This window comes from Lactuca serriola, chromosome 8 (assembly GCF_051521515.1).
Source record: "Lactuca serriola cultivar US96UC23 chromosome 8, Lser_US96UC23_V15, whole genome shotgun sequence".
In the NCBI taxonomy this organism is placed as follows: Eukaryota; Viridiplantae; Streptophyta; class Magnoliopsida; order Asterales; family Asteraceae; genus Lactuca; species Lactuca serriola.
Window position 1 is genome coordinate 321,677,548 of NC_136415.1, and position 14,947 is coordinate 321,692,494.

Sequence of the window (14,947 nt, forward strand, 5' to 3'; positions counted from 1 at the left end):
TATCAGTTGTCAATACTCCAGTTAGATATGAAATTCCAGATAAACAACCTGATGATAAAGTCACTCAAGAATCTAAAACACGCCTGAATCGTGGAAGACTGTTTGGTTCTAAGGATAAAAATCCCCAAAAAAGAAGAGGAGCAGAAAGTACACTTGATCATGAGGAAAATGTTGATGGAGAAATAGAAAATATCATAACTTCCCCCAAGAGAGGAAATAAATGGAAAAGAGATTGCAATAAATTATGGTAAAACAAATAGAGTACATGACCAAAATGAAAATGGTAATATAAGTGCCATATTTTCTTATCAGTTGCATGTGATGTTATGAATGATGATCCTGAACCACAATCTGTCCTTAAATGCCAAAAGAGACTCTGGGCTAAATGGAAAGAGGTTATGCAAGCTGAATCAAATTCTCTTACTAAGAGAAAGGCTTTTGGTGCCATTATTCTTACACATGGAGTTGTGAAAACTATTAGGATATAGATGGATCTTCGTACGAAAAATAATGAAAAAGACAAAATTATAGATACAAGGCTAGGCTTGTGGCTCAAGGTTTATCTCAAAGGTCCAAGATTAATTATGAGAAAACATATTCTCATGTAATGGATGCAACCACTTTTAGATATTTAATTAGCCTAGCAGTAACTAGAAAATTAGATATGCGTCTTATGGATGTTGTTAGAGCTTACTAGTATGAATCATTTGATAGTGATATGTATATGAAAATCCCTAAAGGATTTAATATGCCTGAAGCATTAAGTACAAAACCCAAAGAAATGTATTCTATAAAACTAAAAAGGTCTGTGTACGGGTTAAAGCAATCTGGGCACATGTGGTACAATTGTTTAAGAGATTATTTGACAAGTAAAGGTTATAAAAATAGCACTATTTATCCATGCGTATTTATTAAGAAAACAACATTCGAATATGTGATCATCGTGGTAATACTATATTCTCTCTTCCAGAGACTTCAATCATTTTTGCATTACCTGTTATTGTATTAACATTTGCATCTGTTATTGTATTAACATTTGCATCTGTAATTGATAAGTAAGCAAAATACTTTTTATTATTAAAAATTCTATGTATTGTTGCATTGTCTACAAGACATATATCATTCTCATTTCTTTTGCGAATATCTATATTTATCTTTAATAAATAAATAGAAAAAAAAACATTGGACTTAGAGAAATGAATCCATATTCTATTACTTTTGTTAGATTGTGACGACATCATTTCTCATGAAACGAATATGACATAAAAACATAATGAATGTTATGAAACAAAACTACATATTGTTCTTCCATCACCATCCATAACACCACTTATCCCTTTTGGGTAGACAAAAATATCGACAACATCAAAATGTATCATTTTTGGTTGATCTTCGTGACAATCATTTTGAATAAAATTTGTTTTGATATTTTTTTGCTTTATATTTTAGAAAGGCTTGATAAAGATCCACAAAATGTTTTGGAGAGCGGCATATACGAGACAGTGGCAGCCATTTCACATCGGTGACAAATATTTTGAACATTTTTTTCCTTAACCACTTTTATCATTAGGATGTGTGTTTTGTTATTTTACCACTTCTGGTGGTTACCTGCAATCTTGTTGTTGTTGTTATGATAATTATGACGACCTCCATGACCTCGGTTAGACCCATGACTATTATGATTATATGATGTTGTATTCACTTCTGGGTATTGACTAGAACCGATCAACCGTGCTTGGTGATTTTTCATCAATAGTTCATTGTTCTGTTTTAACCACAAGAAGACATGATATTCATTCATAATTTTTTTTAAAACTTTTCTCATGATATTGTTATTGTAGGAGCATATTAGTTGCATGAAAAGTGGATAAAGTTTTCTCTAGCATGATTTTCCATAGTGAAAATACTAATCAAATAAAGACTTGTATGTTCAGGAATTATTAGTTAAGAACTTCCATAAAATAAGTTGTAAGCATTTGTACATGTAAACTTATATAAAAGAAAAAAAAAATGCATACCTGAAAATGATAAAACCGATAAGAAGTTAGAGCTCTTAGAGTCGAGCTGATAACATGTTATAAAATATGAAGTTAAATTAAAGAAATAAAGTAGGAAATAAGATTGTAAAGAAATTTATTTAAACAACAATGTAGGTAATAAGATTGTAAATAATTTTATTTGGTAAAAACAATCAAACTTTACAATACATAATACTTATTATTTATACTAGACAAAGAAAAGAAACTCATAATAATGTTAGGTATAATGTTCATCAATTACAGAGAGTGACGGGGAAATATGAAAAATATAATAGTTATTCACTAAACAACTAGGGAAGGATCACCGCGTTGCGGTGGTTACAAAATGTACAATGTTTTTCTTATTAGGACATTGTAGTTTGAAAAACCCAATTAAATTACATATAAAGATCACACACAGACTTCAAGGCTTCACAACTTCAAGCAGTTTCTCATATACCTGTCTGCCTATGAAATCCTTCACCTGTTCCACAATATATCCATCAAATTCACAAGCTATATCCATCTTTTTTATATTATAAAATACAAAAAGAAAAAAAATTCAAAATAAAGAAACAAAATTTACAAAAAAGTTGTTTCAATCACCACAAGAAGCCTAGAGTTGCTATTCCATCCTCTCTGAAGTGTCATCTGGCTTAGTCTCAAACCTAACATCTAAAACCAACAAAACAAAATCACATCACATATATGATATTCTCCACCTACACAACTCAAAAATCTCAAATATTAAATAATAAATAGAAAAATATAAAAAAGGAAACAAACCTTCCCCATAATTTCCAAAAGTTCGTTGTTAGCTTCCCCATATGCTATAGGTGCAGCGACAGTAAGTCTAACATCATCAGCAATCACAAAAATAACATAAAAAACAATACTTATTATTATAACATAAACTAATTTTGGCAAAAATAAAGATTTACTTGTGATGCTGAACGTTGTGCTTGATCTTCCACTTCAATTGCCACCTGGATAAAGCCTCATTCTAACTGACAAATGCAAGATGGTACAGGGGCATCCTGTAACATAAAATCGTATAAAATTTTATTTTAGATTAAAAAAAGAAAAAACTAAATTGAGGATTTAAACAGGTCCAAATCACTCAAAAACTTATAATCTTGTGAGTTGTATTGCAAAATTAAGGACCTGAAACCCACCTAATCTCCTCTCGCTTCTTTACTCTGCAAACTAGTTGATCGAACGACTGAAGTCTATCAGAAGGGGATAACGCGAATTCGGGTGAGAAGCCATTAGTGACAAACTGTCGCCGCTAAAAGCATGTGTCACCGCTAAAGCGATGGTTTCTTGTAGTGAAACCAAATGTTAGCCTCTACTTTAGTTAATTTAGTTGCTGGAGCAAGCAATTAAGCAGATGGCATTGCAGGGCCAATAACCCTGAAAACTCAAAAGTAGATTTGCATGATTCAGAATTAACAAAATTTATAAAGAAAGAATAAGAGGAGCAATGATAGAAAAAGGAAAACCATATTTGAAACATGATTGCTCTTTATAACAGTTATAAAACTAACCAAAAAATAGAATTTAAAATCCGTAGCCTTTAATTTTGAAGTAAACAAACTTTTTCAATATCATCAATAAATAGATAAATCATAAAAGGAGAAGTCGATTTTTTCATTCAGGTTGATATAAAAAATAGAGGAAATGCTTAAACTCATTTTTATATGAATTGTGATGGAAAAGTTTATGATTTTGCAACTATACCAATAACTAACATGACAATTTGATGGTTCCAATTCAAAAGAGTACGTATGGATGAAAAAATCAATCATATTTCAAATTTAGCTAGGAGTTCTAATAGGTTTAATAGATACCTTATTCATTTGCCAATAACCGTAAAACAAAGTTAACTTGTATCTCAAAAGCACTAACTATGATCACAATAAGAATTCCCGAAGAAAAAAAAATCAAACGAATATAATCAACTAATGAATCAGGTAAAGTAAGGTGGAATGAATACCTTAATTGGCTCAGACAATTCATCGAACGCCTTATAAGCATGTTTCTCGTCCAAAACCAATATCCTTGTTGAGCCTTCCCATTTCCCAAAGCTGTACTCAGCAAATCCTCCCCTTTAATCACAAGATTCGGGTTTAGCCTTGATTTTGCGGTTGTCGCTGGTCGTGTTTGATAAAATAGTATAAAACCATATATATTTGTCAAAATCGTTACATAAACAACAAAAGAATAAGAAGTAATACGCGAAGAAATTATGAACGCATCAGATTTTTGCTTCAAGAGTTTGTTTGTGTATGATACCGTTTCTTTGGTTCCTTGTCGATATTGGTGGAGAATGGGACGACATGACGAACTTGAAGATGTTTTCCAATCGAATCAGAGGCGATAGGAGAGAGCGATTGAAGTCAATAACGGTGGATGAAGGAAAAAAAATTGGTGAAGAAATAAAAGAGAAGCAATGGGGTGGGAAGCACGTGTAGATTGGAGATGGAGTTGGTGGGGAACATCGAGAAAAACGTCTATGACGGTGGGTTGTTGAGGAGACCGCACGTAATGTCCCAGCAGACCATATCGAAAAAGAAAAAAAATTGATGGTGGTCCAATAGGATTAAACTACTGTGCATAAAGGAACAAGAAATTAATCTATATATAAATAATAATAATGATATAATAATAATAATAATAATAATAATACAAAAGTAGTTTGTTTTATAAATATCATTTATATTTGATTTTTTGTCTTTGTTGGTTTTTTTTTTCTATTCTTCTTTTTGTTGTTTTTAATTCTTGTTTAACTTATTTATTTATTTATTTATTATTATTATTATTATTATTATTATTATTATTATTATTATTATAAATTTCACATAAAATTTTAACATTCGGATGACATTATAAATTCGAACGGCTATATAAAATTGGTTTTTAATTTTTTTATATACTAATGTTAATATTATTATTGTTATTATTATTATAAAAAATATTATTATTATTATTATTGAAATTTATAATAATAATAACAATAATAACATTAATATTAAAATATAAAAAAAATATTAAACAATCGATTTTATATAACCGTTCGATTTTATAATGTTGTCCGAATGTTAAAATTTTATACGAAATTTATAATAATAATAATAATAATAATAATAATAAAGAATTAAAAATAACAAAAAAAACAAGATAGTAAAAGCACAAAAAAAACACACAAAAAAAATGTTAAATTAAATGTGAAAATTTTGATTTAATTGATCTAATAGGGGTAAATGTGGTTAAGGTTACTAACTTTTAATCAAGCCTTTAATCAAGTGTAGTTGTTTTGAAACGTAGCACGACAGCAAAACAAAACCAAACAACTTTCTATCCGACACTTTAGAATTAAAATAGCGTCTGGGGATTTGATTCAGATAGAATTGATCTTTACTTCATCTCCAATACCAACAAATTCTGCCGCTGGAAAGGATTCTGGAGTGCTTTGATTTAATCTCCTCAGCTGTCAATTTTCATCTAAAACCCCGATTGCAACAACCGCCGTCAAAATCAGCCATTATTATCCTATAATTTCAACATCAACAACACACACACACTCAAATTGAAAGTCTGAGGCACAATTACTATGGGGAAAGAAGGAATAAAGATGGAAGACAAATGGGGTTACGACATCAACACCTCTTCCTCCTCTTGCATCTCTTCAATTAACTCTTATTATCACGAGGTCACCTTTTTCTCTGTAATCATGTAAGGGTTTTACTTAATTTTGATGGAATTTGGTTATTGTTTGTTCGATTGATGAAGGTGCTTAGCTATGGACGAAAGAGGGCTGTGATAATGGAAGCAATTGATCATGATCGTAACTGTGTATTAGCAAACATTTTGGCTGCCCATTTTTGCTGTTCTTCTGATCCTTCTCGAGTTCCTTCTCTTCTTCATGCTGCTAACTCCAATCTTGTAATTTCACACTATCCTCTCTTAGCACTATGTGTTTTCGTGCATTCGATCTTTTATTCAGTTCTTCACCTAGTATACAAACAAGTCCATGTTTAATTTTCTACTGATAATTTTGAGGGTGTTTGGACTCTCGATATAAAAAAGGCTAAATGCAAGACGTAGCAAATTACGCATATCCAAACGCGCTTTCTATATAGATTCATTTTTTCTTTGTTTTTTCTTCTATAAACAAACAAAAATGGGAAAATTCTAGTGTTGCATTTTGATGGGTTCCCTCTAAATTGTAATATATGCTACTGCAGGAATTTGCAACTCCATATGAAAAAGCAGTTTTTGAAACAATCAATTGTTTGATTTCACCAAATAGGGATGATGATGTTGCTTTTGAATTGCACTTCAAGGTTTGATTTAGTGTTTATATAAAATACGACTCAATTTATCTTTCATTTAGCTAAAATTTGTTATGGTTTTCATGTAGTTACTGAATGATTTCCCTAAAGATTTGGTGTCTTTAAAGAGAGCTCAAGTTCTATGTTTTTACATGGGTCGACCCGATCTATCTTTGCAACTCATTGAAAAGGTTTACTTTCTTTATATCAAGAACAGGTGTAAAGACGTTTTTACCCTTTTTAACGATTGACTTTTTAGGTGCTTCCTGCAAATAATCAACAAGATTTTGTATATGGAATGCTTGCATTTCCTCTACTAGAACTTGGTCGAATGGAGGATGCTGAGAAAGCTGCCAAAAAGGGGTTTGAAATTAACAAGGAAGATCCATGGTCACAACATGCTGTGAGCTAATCTTTTCTAGAATTACTAAATTACAAAAAAAAAAAAAAAAAATCATTATACTTTGGGAATCTTTATGGTTAAACTACTAATACTTTATTTTTTCCATTCAAACCATACAAATTTTTTTTACAAATTAACCATTTTGATTCAATATAACATGTCAAAATGGTTAATTAGGGAAAATGTCAAACTTTAATGGTTTGATTGGAAAAATAAAATAAAGTATTGGTGGTTAAACTGTAAATTGACTAAACAATAATGTTTTTTTTTATTTGATTTGCCCTTACTAAAACACCATAAAGATGCTTAATTGAAAGATTTATGTTGTCATTTCATATTTTATGTAGCATTGATGTTTAAAATTTGTTATATTGTTATGGGTGTTTGGTTGTATAAATAAAGTGATCTTTGAGTTTTGAGTGTTTGGTGAAAATTGCATAGATTTTATAATTTTTTAGAGTCAACATAGTACAATTTGGAGAAATAGTAGAGAAAAACTAATTGTTAAAATTATATCTTGTTCTCATAGTATTGAGCCTTTTTTTGCAGTTGTGCCATGTGTTTCAATATGAGTGTCGATTTAAGGAAGCAGTGGAATTCATGGAAGAATGCTCAAAATCTTGGGCTCCTTTATCATCATTCATGTAAGCATATTCAAAATGCATAAGAATTTTATGGTTTGAAGTTAATTTGATGACAATTGTTATTCGTTTTATCTTTTACGTAAATACCCCTCTAAATGAAGTTAATCTTCAAAACTATATCATGCTTGCATACTTAATGGGGATCTGTATACGAGTGTTTCTTTTTGACTTAATGCAAAGAGAATGACATAATAAGGAAGTCACAGTTTCTAGAAATATTCTTAAATATCATTTATCCAGACAAAACTTAATATGACAAAAAAGGAAATGAAGATTTAAACTCGATGTGTAGGAACACTCACAATTGGTGGCATGTTGCTCTTTGTTACTTGGAAGGAAATGCTCCCTTTGAAAAAGTCCGAGAAATCTATGACAATCATATATGGAAAGAGTTGGATAGAAGTGATGCTACTCCCGTTGAGGTTTTTTACTTTTTTACCCTTCCCTTATTTCTTTAATTCAACTCACAAAAACACAATCTTTTAATTTAATGTTATTGTATTTGTGTTTTGTGCATTTAGGTATACTTGAATGCAATTGGATTGTTATTGAGAGTTTATGTAAGAGGCGAAATCCGTTTCTTTGATGATCATTTGAAGATCTTAGCAGGTTATCTATCAAATCGAGTGAGTTTCTTTCATTTTTCCAAAACAAAGATTTTGACAATGGACTAAAATCAAATTTTAGAAAATGTTGTTTTTTGTATATTCTTTTTTGCTTATTATGATGATATGGTTTCTTAGGGCTTTTGGTATCTTGAGTGGCACCTTGATTTATTAATATTATGGGCCCTAGCTTGTACTGGGAAGTCAACCGAGGGTCAAGATTTACTCAATGGCTTAAAAGAGAAGTTAGAAAAACACTCTATTGATTCTTTCCTATTTTCCCTATGAATTATTATTTATTTATTTTCATAGGGTTTCCACAATGAATTCAAAGAAGGGAAAGATAATGCAGAAAGGACTAATGGTTTGTTTTCATAACTTTATCCGAATATGACAATTTTATAGATTTTAATGTAAGGCTAAATGGAAGAAATAACCCTTTATTATATATGGTTGTAGCTTGCAGAAGCTACATACGAGTATGGGAGAGGCGACTTCAATAAAGCCTTAGAGTTGCTTGGTCCGGACTTTGATGCTGAAAACTGTAAGGTGTTAATAGATTCCTTCTTTCAGGATGAGAAGGGCATTTATGTCTTTTGCACACACGCGAGGTCTATGTCCCACCTCGTTACACCTTATTGAGCCGGACACAAAATTTGTAGTGTTTGTCTTCTTGACACCGCTACTAGCTACCAGCTACCAGCCGCTAGCTAACAGCTAACACAGCTGATAGCTAACATTTGCGATCGAACTATTTCTTATATGCAAAATTTTGAATTTTTTGTAGATGATTGGCGCGTCTGGGGAACAACTTGATGTGTTTAATGAAGCTTGGTATGTTATGTTACTTGATGGTGGACAAGCTGAAAAGGGTAGGCCCACTTGTTTTTCGTCTGTATGCACCATAAGAAGACACTGTGTTTGACATGCATTAGATTGGGACTGACACTGATGTCAATAAGACAAACACGTCAATGCTTTTGTCCAACCCAAAAAGTTGGGACAGAGACTCTCGTCTGTGCAAAAGACTTAAATGCCCTCGTTAAAAATAGCCCTAAACATGGGATTGCATTTTGCAGCGATTGAAGTGATTGAGAAGCAATTAAAGAAGAGGGGCGGGTCCCCGTTTTTATGGCGCTTGCTGGTATAGATCCCGCTTTATATATATATATATATATATATATATATATATATATATATATATATATATATATATATATATATATATATATAACAATAGTTGCTCAAATAATAACATGAAGTAGTTGTATCATTTGAAAAAAAAAATATGTTTTATAACATATACATTAGGGGTTTGGTACCAAAATTTTCTATTTTTTTTTAAATATAAAAGCAGTAATGGTTTATTGGTTTTAGGAGAGGGGTTATAAGATATTGGGTAAGCAAGAAGAAGCTAAAACCGTAGGGGAGAAGGCAAAGGCTTTAGAGATGGCTTACTTTTAATGAAAGATGGGAAAAGCATCAAGAATCGGATAATTTTTAGTTGTCCTTGTTGATAGATATACTTATTATGTTGTATTGTATGTTATATAGAGTCTACAATATGTAATGAGAGAGTGTTTTACTATTATATGCTTATTAATGTAATAAGCTATCGTTAAGTATCATGGTTTGCGTTGTGAATAATAATTATGTGAATGTTTGTGTTTGTTGTATAGTTCTTGGAGGATAAGGAGAAAAATATACAAGATTCGTCTTTTCTTGTGAAGATAGCGATGACAATGGTTTTCCTCGTCTCCTTGTAAACTAGTCTCCCTAATGAAACAACTCATTTGGATGGTATGGTTTTCCTATAGCGGAAAAATGGTTTTATAAATTAAACTAGTTATGAGACTTATGTATTACATGAGTTTATTTTTAAAAAAAATTAAATATAAAATTTTAACAATTTGAAAATTTCGAATTTATGAGAAAAATGAGAATTTTTTTGAATTATTAAAATTAATGAGGCTTTAATGTATTAAATACATTACATATATAAATCATTTCTAATAAATACCTTACATATATATTACCTTACATATTAAATGGTAGAATTTTAATTTAATAAAATGAAAAATACAATAAAATGACAAGTGGAAATAAAAAATTTAAAAATTTTAGAAAATGACATGTGTTCAAATGAAGGAGAAGAGGACATGTGGCAAAAAAACCTTCATTTATTATAGTAGACTAGGTGTGAGACCCATGTATTACATGATTTTATTTAAAATAAATTAAATATGAAATATTAACAATTTGAAAAGTTTGAATTTATAAGAAAAATGAGGAATCTTTTGAATTATTAAAATTAAAGAGGCTTTAATGTATTAGATACATTACATATATAAACCATTTCTAATAAATATCTTACATATTAAATGTGGAATTTTAATTTAATAAAATGAAAAATACAATAAAATGACAAGTGGAAAATAGAAAATTTAAAAATGTTAGAAAATGACATGTGTCCAAATGAAGGAGAAAAAAACATGTGGCAAAATCATTCTTATTTATTAAGGTAGATATATAGGAATACGAAGTCTCATTTAGAGCTAATTAGTTTTACATGGAAAATTGAATAATCTAATAACCATAATGTAACGTGTATTTTGAAGAAAATAACAAAAAAAAAAGTTTTTGAAAAAATAACCATGAAATAGAATTGAAGATTCCTGATATATATATATATATATATATATATATATATATATATATATATATATATATATATATATATATATATATATATATATATATATATATATATATATATATATATTCTGACAAAAATGTACATTTTAGACCGACATTCTGAAAACGTGCGAAATCTAATGAACGGCTTCATGATTTCGAGAAAAAAATATTTTTTACTAAAATCTAACAAAAAGTTAAACAAGAAAATATATACATTAATATGACTTAAAACCAAACATTTTATTAAAAACAGTTATATTAAACATTTCAAAATTAACATTTCAAATACAAATGAAAAATACTTCTTTGAAAAAAAATGAAAAAAACACTGGAATTTAAAAGACAACAATATTTGAGAGGAAGTGATCATTTTTCAATAACAAAAAAAATGATTATTTTCTGTAGAAAAAACATCATAATCGGTCCGTATGTTTTTTCAAGATCTGAAGTTGAGTATCTAAGTTAAAAAATTTCACAGATGGTCCCTATACTTTCAAAACTTTTGATGCTTGGTCTTTTTTGCTACCTACGTTAGCTTTTGGCCGTTAAATGAAGGAAATTTTCGTCATTTCACTACATAGGGACTATTTATGAGGTTTTTTGTTATTTTTTTTTAAAAAGAAAAAATTAAATTTAATATGGAAAGGGTTTCTCTCTCTCTCTCTCTCTCCATTATCTTTTTCATACCATCTTGTTTCTTTCTGTCAGTCATCAGGCCCCGCCTGATAAACATACAAACATATAAACACATGCAAAATCACAAAGATAAATAGCATAGAGTATAATCATCAAGCCCAGCCCGACATTAGGGTAAACATATCATAAAACTTACATGTAGAGTCGAGCAGACAACTAGCATCCTAATCATAATAAACCATGGGCCGATATTGGTGCCTTCGACCCACTAAACACAATGAGGAAACTCACCTCAAGCTGCTGAAACTCTCAAATAGAGTCTTAATCTGCTGGTTCGGAAAATCCCTGTGCTAGCACCATCAAATAATGTCACAACTAGGAATTCTATGTCATGTAACAACAACAATGATAACATTTGGGAACCAAAAATGTGAAAGCATGTATGATGCTTATTCAATAACAAGAAAATCCCCATCAAACACTCTATACAAGCACTTCAAATAGTCAACAAAGAATTGGAAACCCTAGAAATCCTGGTTTAAGTCCATTATGGGCTAGGATTTCCTTATTGGGCCTAATGGGCCAATAAGCCTCCAATTTGACTATTTTGGGCTTAGAACTCTCAAATGGGCTCTAACTGGACCCACTCCCATTTATATTAACATTTTGGGCCATATTGGGCCTAGAATGAAATAAAATATCCTAATGGACCTTATTGGGCCATAACAAATCTAATTAGCCCTAATGGACCATAAAACTCATTCTTTGATTTATTTTGGGCCGTGAACCATCTCCAAAGACCAATTGGGCCGAAAAATCATCAATGGGCCATAATATGGATTTAAGCACAAAAAAGGCCCTAAATTCTTTCTTTCCTCTACCTCTCTCGGCCCAGCTACAAAACTTAGGGAGAAAGAGTTGACTTTTATATGCCACCTCAAAATTATACTTGGGATATCCATGCAACTATCTCATACTTCCAAGCATCTATCACTTCACTCTCTCTCCTCTCCCCTCTCTTTTCTTCTTCGGCCGAGAACACAAAGGAAAAACACACACCCCTCAAAAATTCTCTCCAAACACTCTCAAAGAACACTCTTCACTTCTCCTTCAAAGTTTTCGAGATTAAGAGCTTTTCAAGGAGGTTATTCCACAAAAATAATCATTATAGGTAAGTTAATGCTTGGATCCATGGTTTAGCTTCTTGAGATTGTTATAATCCCTTTCTAACTCATGAAAGTTCATGATCATGCTTCTTAGAACCCATCTAAGCCAAATTCTTCTCAAGAAGCTTTGTAAGGCCGAGAATAACATCAAAATTCTTCCATTTCTTCTTCAAATCGAAAAAAACAAGCAAAGGTGAGTTCATAGCCCTCTATTTTCAGTTTTCATGTGTTTTATGGGGGAGAATACAAGTAAAATGTGTAGATCTATGTGTATGTGTATGTTATGTGTGATTTCATGTGATTATGTAATAAATATGTAACAAAAAGAATGGAAATCTCGAGATCTATGGATCTAAGAGGAATATAAACATGATCTAGAACATCTTACACTAAACAAGTTAAGAAAATTACCCTCTAAGATTAAAGTATACATATTGCAACATAAAACCCACTTTTGGGCTAAAATTGTCAAACAAAAGAAAGTTGGGTTGAAAAATGGCTATTCACTGTTTTCTTAAGGACTAAAAGAGACAAATCAGTAAATATAAATGTTTTTATGGATATCACACTCTTTTAAGGGCTAGAAGTGTAAATTGTAGCTTAATGGGCCAAATTTTGGGCTTTTCGGCCCATTAAGCCATAACTTGCGAAAATTTCAACTTCCAAGGGAGTGAAATTATAAACTTCTCAAAACAGGGGGCAAAAAGGGTAAAAAAAATTATTTCAGGGGTTAAAATGATGTATTTTCCAAACAAGGATAAAAAATGTAAACTTTTTGGATTTTGGGCCAAAATTGTAAAGTTGCAAAAGTTTGGGCTTTGACCGAAAACTACTTTTCCGGAAGGGCTGAAACTGTCAAAGAATAAGCTTTGAGCTTAAAATATCACTTGAACAAGTCTTGGGTCAAAAGTGTCAAGAAAATGGTTTAAGGGCTTAAAATGTCCTTTTATATATAAAAGGACTAAAATTGTCAATTTTACCAAAGTAGGGCTGAACGGGGTTCACCAAGATTTTGAGTCAATTATTTTATTTTAAGATATTTGAGTTAAAATAAAATACCAAACTACGATTCATGAAATTGGAAAGATGAAAATACGTATAATTCTAACATCGCTAAAAATAACCGATCGGCCTTGTTCCGGTGCGAAAATTAACAATTACCCAATCAAACTTTCCAACAATTAAACTATACCTAAAACAAGTAAACATTAAATTCTTTGGGCTTGAAAGTTCCAAACATGCTTATTGGGCCTTTGTGACCCATTAACTTGATTTTTCGGCCCAAAGGATAATTATAAATGTTATTGGGCCTTCTATGACCCAATTTCATGTTTAAGGGACCCTCAATGGCTTTTAAGTGTTATTGGGCCTTAGTGGCCCATTAGCATTGCTAGTAAGGTCCTAGTGAATCAAATGCGAAATGGGTCAGCGTGTCCTTCGCATATCCAATAGCCTTGAATAATACGTAGGATTAGTAGGATTTGTAATCATTTTCTCCCCGTTTATTAGGCCTATCGTCAATCCATGTAAACAAATACGGGTCGATAATCAAGAGTAATCAAAGTCAATTGGGATTTAGTAAGTAATAACGGGTGGCACCAACGTGTGTCGGTCGTAGTCTGTAGTTATAATCAAAGTCTCGTGGAGGGAGAGTGAGAGTTTGTGTATAGATCTATACGAGGCTGACTCCCCCACGCCTCAGCTGTTTGCTACAGTTAGACTCAGCCAGTCTAGGGTGACAAAATCTTAAGATCAATTCTGGCGTTCACCAGAGTGCCAAGACAGACGAATTAGTCATTACCATGCATGGTTATAACGACACACATAAATAAACCCAATAATAATCAAGTAATCAAGGTAAATCAAAAATCATTTAAGTGATGGAATAACAATTCGAACAGTTTTATGATATTTTTTTATGGTCGGAAAACATCGGGTTTTCCGGGGAAGTTCAACATTTTTCACTGGTACTTTTAATACAAAGTTTTTCAATTATACACGATTTGAAATCATGATGCATATATTTACGGATCTTCACACTTTTATATAAACAATGGTATTTTCAGAAAATATCAGATTTTCTGGGTTGTTTTCTTACAAACTACACAAAACTTTTTCATATCAAACCTGCTTATGAACTCACCAACATTCCATATGTTGACCGTTTTCAAAATAACTTGTATTCTCAGGTAACATGTAAGCTGAGGAGTAGTACCAAGTATGTTAGGGTGTTGTGCTTTTGAAAACTATCAAACAATTTATGTTATGGATTTGTAATGTTAAAACAATGTACTTGATGTGAACTAAGTCAGTTGTAATATATTGATGCATGGTGATGTTATGTTATGATTCATGTATATTCATTGTGATGATTTTCAATTTAAGTCACGCGAGCCCTCAGACGTTTCCGCCGTCTAGTACGGGGGTGTGACAGGTTGGTATCA

General features: G+C 31.2%; 1 protein-coding gene across 3 annotated transcripts; it reads left to right on the forward strand.

Moving 5' to 3' along the window:
* Positions 1-5,341: 5,341 nt before the first annotated feature.
* Positions 5,342-9,682, forward strand: LOC145069024 (uncharacterized). Of its 3 annotated transcripts, none has more exons than XR_013689231.1 (14): positions 5,342-5,730; positions 5,811-5,963; positions 6,266-6,364; positions 6,442-6,543; positions 6,612-6,755; positions 7,305-7,399; positions 7,692-7,821; positions 7,921-8,025; positions 8,143-8,249; positions 8,317-8,368; positions 8,464-8,548; positions 8,792-8,876; positions 9,084-9,148; positions 9,382-9,454. XR_013689231.1 is itself a non-coding variant. In XM_079016002.1 (14 exons), the coding sequence occupies exons 1-14, from the start codon at positions 5,632-5,634 to the stop codon at positions 9,466-9,468; spliced, it is 1,413 nt and encodes a 470-aa protein (XP_078872128.1). In that variant the 5' UTR covers positions 5,344-5,631; the 3' UTR covers positions 9,469-9,682. The 3 variants fall into 3 exon arrangements, 2 of the variants coding, with proteins under 2 accessions (XP_078872128.1, XP_078872129.1); XM_079016002.1 differs by having other exon boundaries at positions 5,344-5,730; positions 8,464-8,553; positions 9,382-9,682; XM_079016003.1 differs by having other exon boundaries at positions 5,344-5,668; positions 8,464-8,553; positions 9,382-9,682.
* The last annotated feature ends 5,265 nt before the right edge of the window (positions 9,683-14,947 follow it).